This window comes from Cupressus sempervirens, chromosome 5, assembly GCF_028749045.1.
Source record: "Cupressus sempervirens isolate cs-2001-9-10 chromosome 5, ASM2874904v1, whole genome shotgun sequence".
Lineage (NCBI taxonomy): Eukaryota > Viridiplantae > Streptophyta > Pinopsida > Cupressales > Cupressaceae > Cupressus > Cupressus sempervirens.
The window spans coordinates 317,803,060-317,822,404 of NC_143122.1; the positions used below are offsets into that span (position 1 = coordinate 317,803,060).

The window sequence follows — 19,345 nt, forward strand, 5'->3', positions numbered from 1 at the left end:
AGTGGTATGCTGGATTAAGGTAATAGGCTACTGCATGGATGGGCTTATGAAGCTGATTTTGCCATCTCCTATCAATTATCTCCCAAATAGGGCCATAGTTTTCCTCAACTCCTACATATTTGGCCTTAATAGCCTCCTTGGCCCTATCCATGCCCTCATAAATGTAGCCCATAGAGGGCTTCTCGCCATCAGCATCTCGTAAGAGGGATACAAGGGGCTCAGTGATCTACAAAACAATTAAACAAAAAAACAATTTAGTGAATGATGAAACTTTGTAAAGTTGCACAATGAAAATAAAACAAAAATATGTATGAGATAAATTAATTTAGAAAATTTTAAGACTCAAGCGTTTAAAATTTAAAATTTAAATTACCTCCACAATCTTCGAACACGGCTCCCAAAAACCTTCATCATCATAAATGCATTTTGTTGCATCTATCCATGCAGGGCTGGTGGCAAAGGAGGAGGAACTCCATTTTGGACCAACAAACATGCACCTCAACTCTAACTTTGAAGTCAGCAAGGATTTTAGTGTGATAAAGTTAGAGGCAAATCTTGTGATACCAGGACGAGCCAACTCCTTTCCCTTCGTGTATTGTCTCATAGTGTTGAGGACCAAGGCATGATTGTAGATGAACTTGCAAAGATTTTTGGCCTTGGTAACACATGATTTCACCCATACAAGCTTGCCAATATCCTCTAACATGAGGTCGATGCAATGGGCTGCACATGGAGTCCAAAAGATTTTTGGGTGTCTCTCCATCAAAAGTTTTCCTGCAGCAATTTTAAATTAGTTAGTAAACAATGAAAATTTTTGATGTATTAAAAGGCTTTTAATTTCCAAAATTTAATGAAAAACTAAAACAATTTTTTTAGGAGTAGAACTTGGAAAGTTAGAAGTTAAAATTTTACCTGCAGCAACATAATTAGCTGCATTATCAGTCACCACTTGGACAACATTCTCTTCCCCCACCTCCCGTATGACCTCCTCAATAGTCTCACATAAGAATGTTGCATTTTTCACACGAGAGGAAGCATCTATGGACCTCAAAAACATAGTGGATCCTAAAAGTGAAAATTAAACAAAATAATTATCATTCAAGAATCAATAGTCAATAAAACAAAAATTTTATTATTCAATAATAGTATACATTAAATTTTAGACTTCAAGAAGTAGAGCATGATGAATTACCTCCACTAGAAAAAAGAAAATTTAGGAGGGTTCTATTCCTCCTATCTGTCCATCCATCCATCATAATGGTACACCCCTTTTGGCTCCAAATCTTTTTCTGGTCCTCCAACTCAAGTTTCATCTCCTCAACCATATCTAGTAAGAGGGGGCCACTCAACTCTTCTTCAGTGGGGGTTTTGAACCCCACACCATAGATGGAAACTGCATCAATCATCCCCTGCCAATAAGGAGTCCTATTACATTTTTAAGTGAAAAAGGATTTGAACTTGTAATAGCACTTGTGGAGTTTTATGTGTTTTCCAAGTTACTATTCCAATGAATATGTATATGATATAAAGAGACATGTCTCTTTAATATATTAACTTACATTAGTTATAGTTATAACACAATAAAATACTTTCAATATATTATAATGAAACATATATATATATATATATATATATATATATATATATATATATATATATATATACCACTCTTAATATAAGTTAATTATTCCATATATAAAATATAATTTATCCGACAGAATTATAACATTAACACTCTCTCTTAATGAAGAAGGATAAAACACATAGATATTACACCATAGGTAATATTTCAAAAATAATACATATAAGAAATCTTTGATCAGAAGATTTCTAGAGTATGATATCATGTAAGTATTGGTCTATCAGAATATCAACATATGATATTCACCAATTACTATTTGATATCATATTTGGTAACATGAGCATTGGCCTATCAGAATATCAATCAAATGACATTCACCAAATACTCTGAGTAACGGCCTATCAGAACATCAACTAAATGTTATCCACCAAGTACTCAATGTGGTAATGGCCTATCAGAATATCAAGGCAAGATATACACCATGTACCGAAAAATATATTTATACAAGCAACTTGTAGATAATCAAATTAATGATATCAACCGCCTAGTTGTTGATTTATAAGATAAAGCCTTTACATGAAACAATTTCACAAAAATGAATCATGCTACAAGTTATTGTAAGGACGTCACTTTACAACAACTTCTTCTAATACAAGTGATAATCATTTGGAAGTCGTCACTTCTTCATGATGTACACAGGGGACAAGCTCATACATGTATGACATCACAAGTTCACATGAAGTCTCCATGATTACTATCATGTGGTGTTGTCACAACATTCACCATAAGCATATCAGAGAATAAGGTTTCTCCCTCTTAGTTTGATATCAACTTTTTTAACCTTTTAGCACAAAGTTCTCTTCGATGAAGTATCAAACTTCCTCTGAATCTGTTATCATCCTTCTAATCTCTTGGTAGCAAGTCATGTCATGCTTCCTTAGTTCAATGGGTATCCTGATAGCATAAAGCCTTCCAGCCTACATACATGAGACTTTATTCCATGAATCATAATCTTTTAGTTATTATAGTTTCTGACTAGTGTTGAATCCATCAACAAGGTCTACTCCTTCTGAACCAATATCATCAAAAGTTTGATTTAAGCATTTTTATTTTCTGCTCCCTCTTTCCAAGGTTGCCTCTAATGAACTATCAGACTCCCTCTCATAATTTCACTCATCAAGGATATTTGCTTCAAGAAACTCACATTATCTAACCTAATCATCAGATGATTCGTGAATCCTAAATCACAACTTCTTTAGAGCTACTATCATAAGATTGAGTCTGCACAATATTTGGTAGCATACCTAATGTACCAATCTTCTTTTCCTGCAAGAACATCCTCAGATACAAAGGAAAAGATCAAGGCAAATAGCTCTTTATAGTAATTATAGAAATACAAAATAAGAGAGAGATTACAATGAGTAGATACATGCAATACCCGAGGATAATAAATACTTATCTACAATAATAATATAAGTTGCTCCAATGAAGGTCCATATGCATCAAATCAGGAAATGCCTCCATGTAAGAATTAAACAATTTGACTACGTCTTTTCTGCTCCCATATAAGAATGGTTCAAATGGGAATAGAACATTGGTTATCATACCCCCTTACAATGTTGGATACCCACTCTTAAATTATTGAAAATATAAGTATGCCAACAACATTGCATATTATATGGTTGGATTCACCAAAGTTTAACTGAATCATAGCTACTCCCTCTTTTTTTTTTTCTTCAATGTTACCTTATATATATTTAGTGAAAATATTGTTGATGTCGTCTTCGGTATGGTGTATTCCATAGCTTATGGTCTTCGTTGGCATCGTATTAATCCATACATAGCAGGTTAGGAAAATTGGGATTCAACAATCAAGAAGTAAATTGAAAGAGGGTCCTCCTTACCGCCATGGCGTAGGTGGGGACTTGAAGGCTAAATCTTTTCAAACTCATTTTCTTATACACTCCCCAATCTTCCCCTATCTTCAATGATAGCAGCACACTATAGCATGGGGTCAAACTATTTCATTAATGTTTGCTCGTCTTTTATTGTGCAGAATAGCATTCATTTTAAAATACACGTTTTATTGACTAATTCCATTTTTCAACACAATGACAGATGACCCGACACGATCAATTCTTACAATATTTATGTCCAACTACGTTACTTTATTCCCTGCGGGACTTTTGTTTGCATGTGGCGAGACCCTTGTCTTGCGTGGCAGACAGTCTAATATATATTTGTTGCATTTTCCTCCTTTTACCACCCCTTGTGTGTTTGTAGTTACAACTCACACTTGTCATTAGATTTGTTGGAACAAGAATTTCACTTTGTATCAAAGGTCCCACAATTAACTATGCACTCCCAAAGGTGTGGATCGTAGCACTTGTAGATAATTGTATATAATTCACAAAACTTTGAGTTTCAATCAACATGTCTCATTATGACTTTTTAAGCACAACCATATCCAAGAAAACTAAAGAGACGCATACGAAATCCATAATGGTGGTTGTTTCTCATCCTATCGATGATAAATACCAAACTGTTCAAGAAAACATATTTTGTCCTCCATAATAAGGAATGATGATGGCGAAAATGAAGCAATGAAACCAAGTTATTAATGACGCATCAATTACAAAGAAGACTAACAACGAAGGTGTAGAAGGCAATGGACCCGATTCAATCCCCTCTTCAAGCAACGTAACTGAAGCAAACTAATACTCTGAAATATGTATCCAATTGACTATATGTTGAGATTGATCTTCAAAAATTATATGTCAAACTGTCTGAATATCACTGGAACTGATCAGATTGCAGAATGTATATCAGATTGTTACCAGTACAAATATCAATGAGCATTATAGGTATTTGTCTGAGTCCTGACAATCTGATATATATCTCAGTATATATTTATATTTCTCAACTGTCGTATATCTGAGTTGTACCGATCTCCAATGTTATTTCTGACCTTGTTATATGTTTTATCGGCCTCTGCATGTGTATTGACCAATATAGTTAAATCTATTTGAATTATTGTGGTTTGAAGGCCTTTGCATCTCTTTGTATCATCTGTAGTGGTCCAAGAACTACTGGGCAGATACTCAAACAAAACCCACCAATAGGCACATTCTACAACACCAATCAACATCGACATTGTAGTCTATGTTCAACAATCTGATATTGTTCTACCACGAGCAGTTTACTCCAATCTCCTCCACAGGGTGTTTCTTTTTGAGTCACGAATGTCCAGCACATGAGACTATATTCTTTTCAACACAACTAAAGAATTTGGAAAGGTGAGAGCCAACAACACATTCTATTAATGAGCATCCATCACACTACCAGCAATTTTTAAATAATTTCTTCAATCTTTTAATTTATACCTCTGTGGTGGTTCATCTTCAATACACAGGCGTCAGATCTTCTACTCTGATACCATGTTAGTGAAAAAGGATTTGAACTTATAATAGCACTTGTGGAGTTTTATGTGTTTTCCAAGTTACTATTCCAATGAATATGTATATGATATAAAGAGGCATGCCTCTTGAAGAGACATGTCTCTTTAATATATTAACTTACATTAGTTATAGTTATAACACAATAATATACTCTCAATATTTATAAAAACTATTTATCCGACATTATAACTATTCCATATAGCTAATTAAATAAAATAACGTTGTCATATATTATATATCTCATATATATAAAATATTATTTATACAATAGAATTATAACATTAACAATATTTATAAAAATATTTTAATTAGCATATTTCAAATTTTCAACATCAAGTTAAAAGTATAAAATTGAATATAAATTTTAAAACTTAAAATGTAAAACAATCAAATATCAATGAAGTTGAAGTACTTGGCTGCTATAAATGGAATGTTGTAGAAAAATCAAAACTTGCAAATTGCTCTTACTCCAGCTTCATGTATCTCCCTATTCCAACCTGTGCTCTCAAGTGAGGGTTGTGCACCAGGAGTGGTACGCGGTTCAAAAAAATTGTCCAACCTACTAGATTTTCTAACTCTAGGATGAAAGGCAAAGCCAGTACTACTATAAGGGGCAGCAACCGCAGCACCACTAGAAGTGCAAGGAATAGATGAAGAAGAAAAATGAGCAACAAAAGCACTAGGACGATAGGGGGGACGGGAAGAACCTTCTCCAACGCAACCTACTGACTCAGAAACATTTGCAGATGAGCGTGGAAGGGAACTAGAACCAATCTGAGCTAACTCTTCTAATTGTTTTCTTTTTAATTCTTTTTCTTGTTCATATTTTTCCAAGGCTACATAACAAAAATGTTTAGCCTCAACAGTTGCAGCTCCACAAGGCTCAGTATCATGACCACGTATGCTAGCAATATGGTATTTTAATCTATTTATTCCCCCACTATTAATGATTTTGCAAAATAGGCATTTTGTTTGAGTTCTCTTTCTACCCGAAAAGTCTATGGTGAACTTCCAACACTCATCTTTTTTATTGCCTTTAGAGAGCTTGGGTTTTTTACCTCCAGAAGCCATTATGAGTAAAGAAAAATGTAAAGGTTGCTGCAATAAGACATTTTAGACCAAATATTACCATTTTAGCATTGTATTTTATGAAGATCTAAAGTAAAAAAAAACTCATAAACAAACAAAAAAAATTCATGCAAAAAACCCATAAGCATAGAGAAAAAAATCATCAAAATCTAAACAATCAACTCTTACCTCTTTCAAATGCTTTGGAAAGTTTTGAGAAGAGCTCCTATAAACTCCTTGATGATCCAAATGCAAGCTCCACTGTCACAAATGCAAACTTTTCTCCTCTTCCTTTCAGCTGGTTGCAAAATAAGAAAACTCTATTTCTCTTCTACCTCTCTCTCTCTTTCTTCTTTTCACTATAGAGTGTTATGGGAGCCCTTTTAGGGTTATAAGAGTGAGAAAGATTTAAAAAAACATTAAAAAAAGTTGCAAAAAAATTATATTTTAATGGTCGAATTTTTGCCTGCCGCGACCGGGTGAAGCTCAGCCAGGTCAGGCAAGTCACTTTGTGACTCGCGATTTGCGCGTGTCAAGCCACGTGACTCGCCGCTCACGAGTCACGGGTCATTGTGACTCGGCGGGGTCAACGCAGCTCGCTGACTCGCGTGACTCTCATGACTCGCTGCGAGTGATGTTACTATGGTATATGTATATAATCATATATCTGACATCTTAATACAAATGTAGGTTTGATAATAATAATATAAGAAAACGTTACTTTACTGCCATAACAATAATGAAATAAAGCACAACATATTTCACTTTACATACCCTTGACTCTTATCAGTTTTGTGGCATACCATCCTATTTCATTGGTAGGGTCTGATGCTTGTGACCTTATTAAACTCCTGTCCCATTTGCAATGTCTGAAGACTGCAAATCCACATCAACCTTGCATTATAAGTTGTATATATTTTCTACCTATCTCTCTACCCCTTGATGTCTTTGATTATTAATATGTGGTGGAACTGCCACCTCGCGACCCCTTGTCTATGGGTCATGAAATATATATTGTGTTTAGTCATATAAATCTAATTTTATCCTATAGTTAGTTCAATAATTTCGTTATTTTATCTTTTAATGACTATTAATATATCAACGTATTAGGATTGCATATGTCTCCTTTTTAATACATATCATTTGAATAGTATAAATACATTTAATATTGTTATTAATTACTATAGGCAACCAAAACAATGGTTCAAGTATATGTTTGTTTACATTTAAGGTAATGGATGTTACATATGTTTATGGATGTTGCATGTCAATAGGGGGTTGTTACACTTTGCCCCAGTATGAGAAAATTGCCACCGAAAACCCATTTAATCGTGAACAGAATTAGTCCATGTTACATCTTGAAAAACACGTAATTTATTCTTCAATACCATGCCAAGAAATGTGAGTTGCTTATAAGAGCTTACAAGACTAATAGGGGTTTCCATAATGCAAATATAGAGAAGCAAGAGTGAAAATGTATGTGTCTGATGCATGATCAAGCACCAAGAAATAAGTGAGGCTCAAATTAATTTCACGAGTGATGGAGGTGAGGAGTGAATATCATGAAAGTTTCATTATGGTCATGAATCTTCACATTTTTCAGTTTCCAAACCATGGTCTGTGTTGTTTTTTTTGGGACTGCTGTAGATGTAATAGCACTGCCATAATGTTCGATATGTGTTTTCCAAATGACAGAGATCTCTTATTTATATTGAGAATAAGCCATGAAAGGACATGTCCCTTCATGGGACATGTCTATTCGTTAATCAGATAATTAATACAATCATATTTAATCACACACGCACACATAATATCAATTTCTCTCATATAACAATAAACTTATATCTCAAATTTAATGAAATTGAAGCTATCAAACATCAACATTCTGAATGCATCAATCATCATTTGTAACCCTCTTGCCATTAAATAATGAATGTTCCATGCTTCTCATTATAGAAAATGTGCCCACAACTAGCTTCATGTCCCTATCCACTATTGAGTTGGCAATCTTGCTACCTAGAGCTTGGATTACTTATATATTTATGATTCATAGTATAGTGCTCCAAGTTTGTAAGCAGCTCAGAGAAGTGAGTTTGACTTCTAGCCATGTGATGTGATACTCCCATCCATTACATAAAAAGCAATCTATCATTAAAGCACGTGTTGTTAAATGCTTGATTCAAGATTTGTATTACCAACACGATGCAATTATGACCATTTAACATCAATACCAAACATAAATAGCAGAATTATCCGAAGAGAATACAAAACATACAATGAGATATGATTTATTTTTTCATAACATGATAATTTCCAATACACAACAACAATTTGCTTCGTTCCAGCATGGATACAAATAGATCCGACAGTTGGTTAAGTCTGCCAACCGTCTCTAATCGACACTGCTTGGAAACAACTATTTTCTTAACCCACCCCTTCAATTAACAAAAGTATTGTAGTGAGTATTTTTGCAATAAAAGTAATTAAGTAGTTATTAGGAGTTGTACCAAGCGTTGTGTCGGTTGGTATTAGTAACCAACTTGAGCACTATATGTAGTACGCATATGGAATAGATTGGCATGGTAATTCTGGACGACCACTGGTACGTGTATGTAACTCTATTTGGTACAATTAATAAAAGATATATTTTACCATCTTTTGTATTGTTCAATTACCAAGATAAATTATATAATAGCACTATAAATTATATATGCATATGTGGTTGGCAACATCTCTATCGTATTGGCATAAACATACCTGGCATTGTTGTCTAAGTAGAACCCAAGGCACGGTAGGCGGAAGGAAGATGGAGGCTTAATGGCATATCATCTACCTACTTCATCCCCCCCCACCCCACCCTCGTAACCAAAAAATAACTTGTCTTCCAGACGACAAAAAATAAAAATGGAAACATCACAAATCTATTACTTGGACAAGTGAAAAGACATCCCTAGAGTAGTAGACGAGGTGGCCTGTGGTTACCGAAGAATCTTTAAGTCCCTCTTTGCATCAGTTGCTTTTCCCTAGCTAACTTTACTAGCCTAAGAGCACTCATCAGGTCTTTCTCTATTGTGGCCAACTTTTTCTCCTTTTCTCCACATGTGGACTGCCCTTGTGCCAACTCGACATCAAGCTCTTTTACTCTCCTTTTTAGGGTGGCCTGTTCTCCTTCGACTTTGTGAGCTCACCATATAGCTTGCTACAGCTGCAAGAATGTGTCTCTAAAAATCTGCTCCATTTGAGGAGGGTTCCCAATGCCCATTATAGTTATATGCCCCTTATGTCCTCTCACCTCCTATTGTGTACTCCATTCGAACACTTTCTCCTCCCTCTCTATGTCCGGCCATCCTTGCTTTGAAAGGCTCTCCATGAACTATGTGGCATCCCTCTATCATGAACCTTAATAATGCCTCTGCTGCCATACTCGCCGACTCCATATCCTACTTTTTTGCTCTATCTTCCATGTCTCAGGTGGTAGATGCCATAGCTTTTAGTTTCTCAAGAAAATGCCGAGATGGTCCCCAAAATGAGGGGTATTGCTCTCTGTACTGCCACCTTCCATGGCTCCTATCCCCTGCTCCCCTATGTGCTTGCTCCTTCCAACTTTTGATCTTCTTCTGCCATCTTTTGGCCATGGGTGGCTTCTTCCTCTCGTTTCCCTATCATTAGGGCAAGTAAAGGTGGGGGAATGTCATGTACTTCCATTTTGGACCTTGCTAGCAAGTTGTTTGCTTCCTCATCCACTTCCCTCTTCTATTGGTCTCTTGCCATGCCTAGAAGTGAAGTAGGGGAAGGTGGTGCCACTGAGGTGGTAAGTACTGTAGATGGAGTGACAATGATAGTGGGAGGTGTCATTGCTAGTGTAACCACAAGTGCTACCGACTATGCTCTCTCGATTCTGTGTGCGGTGGTGATTCGTACTATGCGGGATCCCTTAGTAGATCTGAGATCTACCCTCACTTGTTGCAATTGATCCGTAGGAATGAAGCGTGCTACTGCTAGCAGGTTGTATGGTGTAAATGTTATCCAATTCGCCCCCCCAATTCAAAAAGAGTGTTGTATGTTGTAAATGTTATCCACATATCCCCACATCGTGTGTTCGTACTAGCATGGGGGTGCCAAACACCATTTGGGTGCCAACAACCATCCCTTCACTAGCAAGTGCCATTCCACTGCCAACTTCCATTCCACTACTAACTGCCATCTCACTGCCAACTATCATTCCATGGCCAACAACCATCCCAATGCCATCTACCATCTACCTTCCATCTCTCCATTGCTAACTCCACTTATGAATTCATTTTGCACTATCTTCTGTCATGTTTCCTCGATCCGCGCATCCAATTCACATTGTACGATTTTCGTGTTAGGTGACACATTACCCTTTGGAGCCTCCAATGCATTTTCTAATACCAGAACAAATTCAATCTCCTCTAACATTTCCCCAACATCTTCCTATATTGCTACCTTTTGTTTAGTACAACAAGGTGTTGTTCTAAACACCTCCACATCCTTTGAATTCAAAGAGGTACCTTGTTCAACTATTTCTTCCTCCTTTGAGCTGCCATTTTCATCTTTTCCCACCTTCGCACTAGCTATGATTTCCTATCTAATCTCCTACCTCCACATCCTTTGAATTCAAAGAGGTACCTTGTTCAACTATTTCTTCCTCCTTCGAGCTGCCATTTTCATCTTTTCCCGCCTTCGTACTAGCTATGATTTCCTGTCTAATCTCCTTCCTTACGTGTTCAAAATTTCCTACTGAAAATGTGTCTCGATGCAACCTGTAATTTATAGTTAGCTTATAGGTTGCACTCAACTAGCAACAATAAAAGTGCCTTAGTGTTCTAGCACCACTTGTGTACAAAGTACCTCTGAAAAAAACACAATAACTTAGTGTGGCATATAAAATGTTTTATGCTTTAGTTTTAGGAACTCCTTAATCCTATTTGACAAGCACTGATCCCACTTGTTTACTCTGCCATTATTCACCCTATTCATTAGACTTAACATCCAAATCACAATGTTGAATGCTCTACTTACCCTTGTGATCTTTCTCTTTAGTAAATCCATTATACACTTCCACTCTAGGGAGATAATTAAAGATTTTATTTCATACCCCAATTGTTGTTACTACTCCAAAAACTATTAAACTGCTTTGGTGCGAGGTCTTCTCTGCATATGTGTTCTAGCTATTGTTTCTTATCCTCTTTGGACATTCTGGAAGAAGGTTTTGTTGCTGAGTGTCCTTAATTCAATACCTCAAATACCCTATTGAAATCTTTCACTAAATAAGATACTATGATAGTCTGATGCAAATACCTTACTATGGACTTGTGTGTGTTCTTGTCATAACCTTGAACCATGGTACACAAGACAAGTTCATATTCTTTCAAATTAAAAATAGAAATGAAAACAATTTTGTCTACCTCAACCTTGTGTAATGAAGCCTATAACTGATGATCATCCTCCATTAGCCATAGGCTACCTCGTCTAAAAAATCGTTACAAACTCATAGCGTAATGGCGATCTCTAGCAAGAAGGGCAAGGCACTAACAACGAAAAAGATGAAGGAACCTAGGTTTTTCATAAGGCATGCCATTTTACAAAATATCATTTCTTTTAATCTTTTCACATTTAATAGAAGTCTTATGATGGTGACTTTATATTTTTGTACTTTGTTCACTCTTTTTACTCTCATCCTTTTAATCTTAATTCTTTAGTTTTGCTCAAATAGAGTTTTTAAAAAGTGTTCGTACCTTTGAATTTCTCACTTTTGTGGTCCTTGGCATCTTTGTGCCATTTTGGCTATTTTCCTTTGAATCTCTTCAAATGTTTTTCCTTTATTTTGGTCCTTGTCTTTTCCGGTGGCCAACCTTCAATCTCTTTGTGGGTACCGATTCATCTTCAACAAAAATCACCTTGGGGTCTTCTTCCTTCTTGAGATTCATTTCGTGCATGTTTGGTTCTTCATATTTGACTTCCTTGTCCCTTTCGAACTGATGGGTTGGGGAATCATCCACCCTTGCCTCACCTACCTTGTAATCTCCATACTTAAGGGGAAAAGTGTCCTTTTTCACTTCGATCCCCAAAATCTCCAGTACATTGCAAATGGGGTGAAACAGTTCATAGTCTTCCATCAGCCAATGGAATAACCCATTGAGTGAACCAGTCTTGTCTTCCAAGCAATTCCCTAGTCGCAATGCTCCATCATCAGGGTCCATTCCTTCCTTAGCGAACTTGCCTTCATAGGATTCAAAATATGATGCCAATTCCTAACTCATTGTTTAGTTTTGGAGGTTGATGACACATTTCATCTTTTTTGCTCTGGATGGAAATGGTGTTCTTCCAATTGTGATTGGCCTTCGTCGTGATGAGCCATCCTCTACCAAGGAGGGTGTCATACCCCTTCTTTTCTAGGGCGATTACCACAAAGTCAAGAAAGAATTGATGGGTCCCAATAATTACTTTCTAGGCCATGAGTGTCCCAATTGGTTTTTTGTCGTGTTGATTGTTCCTACCAAGTGAAAAGTTGACAACTTAGTGTCAGTTTGCCAAAGGCCTTCCAAGTCTCTTTTGGAAGTACATTTACTTCGGAGCCTCCATCCATGATGGTGTTATTGAGGATTTGACACATAATTTCCATTTCAACTACTCTGGGGTTCGTCCAACAACTATTGCCAACAACACAAGGTCTATGGTGCCACTTGTGGAAGTAGCCTTCTCAAGGCCTTCTATTTCTATCTCCTTCGTCTATTGGTTGCCAACCTCTTGACCACCTTGTATGTCACTATTTTCGTGATTGCCACCTTCAATTGTGGTAGGGTCTCCAGTAGGTTCACGATTCATACTGGGACTGTTGCCTGTAACATTTGTTGTATGACATTGGTTTCTGATGTTGACCATATTACAGGTGTATAGGTTGTGCCATGTGTCCACCTCTGTTCTTCATTGCCAGTTATGTTTCCATTTTGGCCTCGTTCAATCTATTATTTTCATACATGGATTGGGATTTGGCTTTCTTCACCTAGAGTCTCATGATTGCAATGACTTCCTCTTCGAGGTGTGTTACTTCTATCATGTTCACCACCTTCTCCTTGAGCAATCAACAGCTTTGCAGTTGCCAATACCACACCATTTGTATAGCAGACTTCCACCCCCTTTCTTGCTCGGACAATCTTGCCCGATGTGAACCCATTGGCTACACCTACAACATTGTATCATGGGTTGTCCCTTTATATCATACTGAATGTGACCCCTGGGATGTTTCTAGTATTGTTGCGGCCTCTTCAGTTGTTGTAGTAACTATCCGAGGAGGCATTAGAATTTATGGGTCTTAGTGTTATGGTTGGCAGGATTGCCTGCTCCCTTTGTGTGAGGAGCACTTGAGTGCTTCTCACCTTCAGATCGTATGGGCTTTCCTTATTAGAGTGTTCGAGCTCTTGGCATATGTCACAAAAGGATTACTTTGGACAATTAGCCATGGTGTGTCTTTTAGTTTTGCATTCCGTACACCACAATTCCTTTCTTTCCTTAGTTTATTTGTCTGCCACATTTCTTTCATCATTTCCATCTTGTCCTTTCAAAAGGTTTGTATTGTTTTGGATTCTTGCTCATTGACATCATCCATACTATCATCATCACTCACCTTTTTCTTTACTTTGGATGTCTTGTTCTCACTTTCAATGGCTGTAGCTCTATTACACCCCTCATAAGATGGAGGAACTATCTTCATTTTTCTTATGCAAATGAATGGGGTTAATCCTTATATGAACCATCTCTTCTTGAACCTGTCTGTTGGCTGATTTTCTGGTTTACCAATCAGCTCCTTTAGCCTAGAATGGTAGGCCCAAACTATCTCGTTCTTTACTTGGCGAGTATTATAGATCTCAAAACTAGTACCTCGTTATCATCATAGAGCAATCTAAATTCAATCTCAAATGCTTGTTTCGAGTCGTTTTATGTTTACTCTATTGCTATGAGGTATATACACTTATCAATTCCTATACTACGTAGGGTTGCTAGGAACACCTCCAACTAGTAGTCGTCATCATTTTGACCATTCACTTCCCATATGGTTGTGCATGTCTTACAGTAGCAGGCGAGATCCTTTGACTCATCCCCATTGAATATGGGAAAATTTTGCTTGTCTGGATTCATCCTTTGCATTCAATAGGAACCCTATGTCACTAGACTCTGGTGCATTAGTTTGTCCTCTGTGTCCTCATGCTTCTTATTCACTTCAAGGCATGTGGAAGTCTCCTTCCCTCCCACCCCTCTCGTGCACATATTTGTAAGACCAATACTCCCTCCTTCCAAGGGTTTTTGCTTGTGTTCCCGTGTTCTTGTCTATTCTAAAAGGAAACGATTTTTCGCTAGACCTCTAGGACATGTCCTTGGGACTAGGACACATTTCCTACCTCTGAGATCAATACATCTTGTACCCAAGGCATTTAAGAGAACATAAAAACTACATTAAAAATTTGGATGAACATATCTTATTGGTTCATTGATTGCCTTAAATGCCTTAAATTTCATATTTAAGGTCACAAGGATCCGATTTTATTTAGCAGTTGATTTAATGTTATAATTTTTAGTTGTAAGAATTTATACCATTGTTGTTGGGAGATGTCTCCACACCCGAGATTACAACCCTGGAACTAGGACACATCTCTTGCCTTCAAGATGTCTCTAGAGACCTAAGTCACAAGGTTCACTTTCGAAATCGAGTTTGATTTTGTCGATCATAAAATTTGGATGAAATTTGGCAAGGTTAAGCTTTCAGGACAAAATCAATTTAAATTAAGCTTAAATAAATTTATTTATTTATAAATATAAGTAATATTTCCTGAAAATTGTCAAAATAGTTGGACATTGCTAAATAATTAAACAAAATAACTCTATAATTTTAAAATAAAATAATATTACTATAAATAACAATATTATATTATAAAGTTCGGATGAAGTTTGGAAAGGGTAAAAATTTGCTGAAATTCGGACTTATGGATGAAATTTGGCGTATCTTGTGACTTAATTGGAGACTATTAAGGTACTTGAGTACTTAGGCTCCAACGTCTCCCCACGGCTCCAAGTCTCCTACAATATTTTTTTGACGTCAGCATTAAACTAGGTCAAAATGCGTGTTTCAGCCTTGTGGGTTTTTACATCTTGATATTTGAAAACTCCATAAATCAATTTACAAAACTAAGTGGTGTCCTCCAAACTTCAAGATTACACTTCAATATAGTGAAGTGTCTGCAAATGTAAGATGCTTTTAATTATATCCTTAGCATTGTATATAGGGGTTTCTATAGAATTTATATTTTAATTTAGAATATTAAAAATTTAAAATCTGTAATTAAAATATAATAAATTGATATTGTATGATTTATTCAAAAAAGAGCAATATTTAAATATTCTCTGCTTTTAATAAAATTTAATATATTAAAGTGTATTATTGTTTTATTCTGTTTTTATCTTCTTTAACATATTATAGCATTATAATTAATATTTCTAGATATGTTTTTTAGATTTTAATTATTAATATATAATATATAATTTAATATGTTTATTGAAGTTTAGTTATTAAAAATGTTGTCTCCAAGTAGCTCTTAATTTATAGTTTTTACGTCACCATAATCTTACCATACTGGCCGTCTACACATAGACTCAGAAACCTCTAAAAAATCATTTTGCATCAGCAACTGATCTCAGTCCACTTAAGTTTTCAATCTGGGTAGCAAACCGTTTTTCATTGTCAATGGAACTTCAAAACATCTCTTTACTGGAAATGGATGTGATGTCTTGCTTTGAGCTACAACAGTTATTAGATTATGACCTAGTTATGGATACAAATTTCCTATCATAGTTTATACAGAATAAGATCTTACTAGAATAAGCTGATTCCTTACAAATGGTCCCAGGTAAATCAATCAGATTCTGATTATGATAAACATCTTTTCTTTCATGTTACTTTTAAATAATTGCCATGATTAGCACGTTGATTAGAATACAGCTATATAAGGCAACATATGGTATGGTTTACTACAAAATTGTATTGATCAAATATTTATGCCACAATCGTGTGTCATCAAGATGTTGGTAGCTAATCAGATTTTTGTTGATCAGGCAACTCTAAGGTGGGATCTTCCATTTCATATGGTTCCATTTAAGACAACTGATCTTCTTTATAAGAAGCCCGAGGTATATTCTTTTTATTTACAAAGTAATCTCTAGAGTAAAGCTCTTATAATCTCTGTTAAGGTCTCTGTGCTTTCGCTCCTGGTTACTATTAGTTGAAAATCTGTTGGAAGAATAACTGCTTTATGCACAGCCAATTTACACAGATGTAACCATGACACAGTAAGCAGCTCAGACAATTTTATTAGCACTTTGAAAATTATCTCAAAGATTTTTATAGCAAAAATTGTTGATGCATCTCACTTATATGAATTTGAAATTGATTTATTGTAAATTCCAAAAAACTAGAGTACTTTATTTCACATCATATCCTATACTAACTCTTTTTGGTGGAAATGTTCTTCTGATTCAGGACCAAGGAGAGAAGTTTGTAAACCTTCTGAGAGCAATGAGTGCATATGCTCAAGGTTCCTCTTTCAAATTTATTGAAACCCAGACCTTATCTCTTTGGGAAAAGTATTAGTTGTCATGGACACATTCAATTGTTCAATTTAGCACATATCTTGCTTATTGTTGTAGTGGCACTGATTTCTCTTCATTCATTAATGATTTAGATAGCTTTGTATGTTTGGAAAGGGCTGCAATGATAAAACATGAATACTTCGAGGTTTTGTAGCATATCTTATGATAATTGGAGCAATTCAGCATTGGTCATTCTCAGAAAAGTTTGTGATGTAAAGTACATTGATTGAAAGTAAAAAATTGTAAATGAGTTATGCCTTTTTCGGGGGATTATCATTGTTTTGTGTCCTTTATTGAGATTGCTTCATGGGGAAGCATGAATTTGAATGAACAAAAGATTTTAATAACATTCACAAGGCCAAAGAACCCAATGGGACCCACAAAATAGCACATACTACAGAATAGGGTGCCAAAACCTTCAAGAATTTGCAAGTTCGTCTTCAAATCTGCCCTTTGACAGTAAATTTTGATAACAAAGCAAGCTTTGTTTCTTCAAATAGAGGTATTTAAATTGTTCGCTTCTAAAATATCCACATAGCTGGGACAAATGTTATTGTATGTTGGACACTACATGATAAGATGTCACTTCATCTCTACCATTCCTATGTTGCAAATTAGGCATATTCTCTTTTCCGACCATTATTCCTTAGATATCATCCATCTACATGTTTCACACCTTAATGTAATATCCTCCCCTGATTTGAACTTTGACTTGCAAAAATTTAACTTAAGGAATATTGTCAAACACGTTGTATGCAAACTCATAAAGTTGATTTCCTCAATAAATTGCTTTCCAATGAGTAGATTTACGAACAACTATGAAGTGACATTAAAATGCATAATACACATCATAACATTTTCACAAACACTTGGCACACATTCAATAGTATATGAAAACTCTGGAAACTCTTTCAATCTGCTAATAAAGGGTGATTTTTAAATGTAGATGTGCACTTACAGCTGCCTTAAAGGCTGCAACAACTATTCAGACTTGTATTCAACAATTATTATGCAAAATATCAAAATTTGACAGAAGAAACTTGGAATTAGTTGCTATAGTATTTTGCAGATGTAGTCGACCAGCGCTCCAAACTTCTAATCAGCCGGAAAAACAAGTAAACTTGATACCAACACTGTTCACGCCGTACTGTAGCAAAATACTGTTCATGCCGACTGTAGCAAAATATTGTTCATGCGGCACTATAGCAATAACTAACTTCAGATCTGCACCTCAAACCCTTGTAAATTTTTTTATGCAAACGCCCCAAATGAAACCCAGTGTATTTCCTGAAGTGAAAACACCCTTGATCCTCCTGACTGTGTCTTCCAACAGCGAAGAGAATGCTAGCAAAGAGGGATTTTGTCCTCCAAGCCCGATAATCAGATATCCAGCAACATAACATTAATCTTCATCCAAGCATACATAAAAAAAGCTCTTCCATTTCTTTTATAGTGTTCTCACAAGAGCTCAATCCTTCGTTTTCTCAATGTGGGATAAAACATAACTCCTTTTATGTACCTTATGTATCCAATGTGTTATAAAAATAAAGGGAACTCTTTTAATTTAAATATTTTCCACAAACTATAGTCTATGCATTAATAAAGTTAAATATTTAAATTTAACTTTATAAAATGGCTTTATCAATGCATAACAAATCTTATCAATGATAAATAAGTCTCCCTGTCGATTTTAAACAATTACCATCGACATACCACTGTGACTGAATGTCCGGCCATGTCCAAGATGACTTACTATAAATAGTAAGTATGCCCAAAGTTGCCTCAGAACCCCTCAGAAAGACCTGCAACTAAAACTGTCTAGGCCAAATGGCCTCTAAGCCCCTTTAATGTCCTAATTAGCCTACGGGACTGTGGGGAAATAGGCTAACGACAACATCATGCTATGAATGCTAGAAATGGGACATTACAGTCCACCCTTCCCAAAATTGCTTGTCCTCAAGCAATTTCAGCTCTGGATGCTGCAATATCTACTCATTTTTCCAAGTAGCATCCTCGACAGGTAGGTTCCTCCACTTCACTAGATACTCCCTGATAGTCCTCCTGCGAAGCACCCTCTCCCTGGAGTCAAGTATGGCCTCGGGAACCAAGATAAGCTTTCCCTTATCATCAAGAGGTGGCAATACTATTGAAGGCACCACATTGTGACCCAATGCCTTCTTAAGGCGTGACACATGGAACACATTATGCACTTTACTGTCTGCAGGCAACTCCAACTCATAAGCTATTTCGCCCACTCTCTTGATTACTTTGAACGGTCCATAGTAGCGTGGTTTCAATTTCTCTGCTCCACTCTTCTTGAGAGAGGACTGTCTATACGGCTATAACATGAGGTACACCATATCTCCCACCTCAAAAGACCTCTCAACCCTGTGCTGATCAACATATTGCTTCTGCTGATTTTGTGCCTTTTGCAAATTTTCCTTCAAGGATTGCATAATGTCCTGACACTCTTGCAAAGTATCCTTGGCCTTAGGCACCCTGTTGTCCCCAAATAACAAATCCAAAAAATTAGGAGCATCATACTCGTACAGTGCCATAAAAAGGGACATTTGAA

At 36.1% G+C, this 19,345-nt stretch overlaps 1 protein-coding gene across 4 annotated transcripts in view; it reads left to right on the forward strand.

Moving 5' to 3' along the window:
* LOC149555931 (5'-3' exonuclease family protein) overlaps positions 1-17,043 on the forward strand; it is a 234,784-nt gene extending 217,741 nt beyond the window's left edge. For all 4 annotated transcript variants that reach the window (XM_089830036.1, XM_089830038.1, XM_089830039.1 and 1 more), the window contains 2 exons: positions 16,237-16,311; positions 16,661-17,043. In XM_089830036.1, the coding sequence (XP_089686162.1) occupies positions 16,237-16,311; positions 16,661-16,771 (186 nt within the window). In that variant the 3' untranslated portion in view covers positions 16,772-17,043. The remainder of the gene's footprint in view (positions 1-16,236; positions 16,312-16,660) is intronic.
* The last annotated feature ends 2,302 nt before the right edge of the window (positions 17,044-19,345 follow it).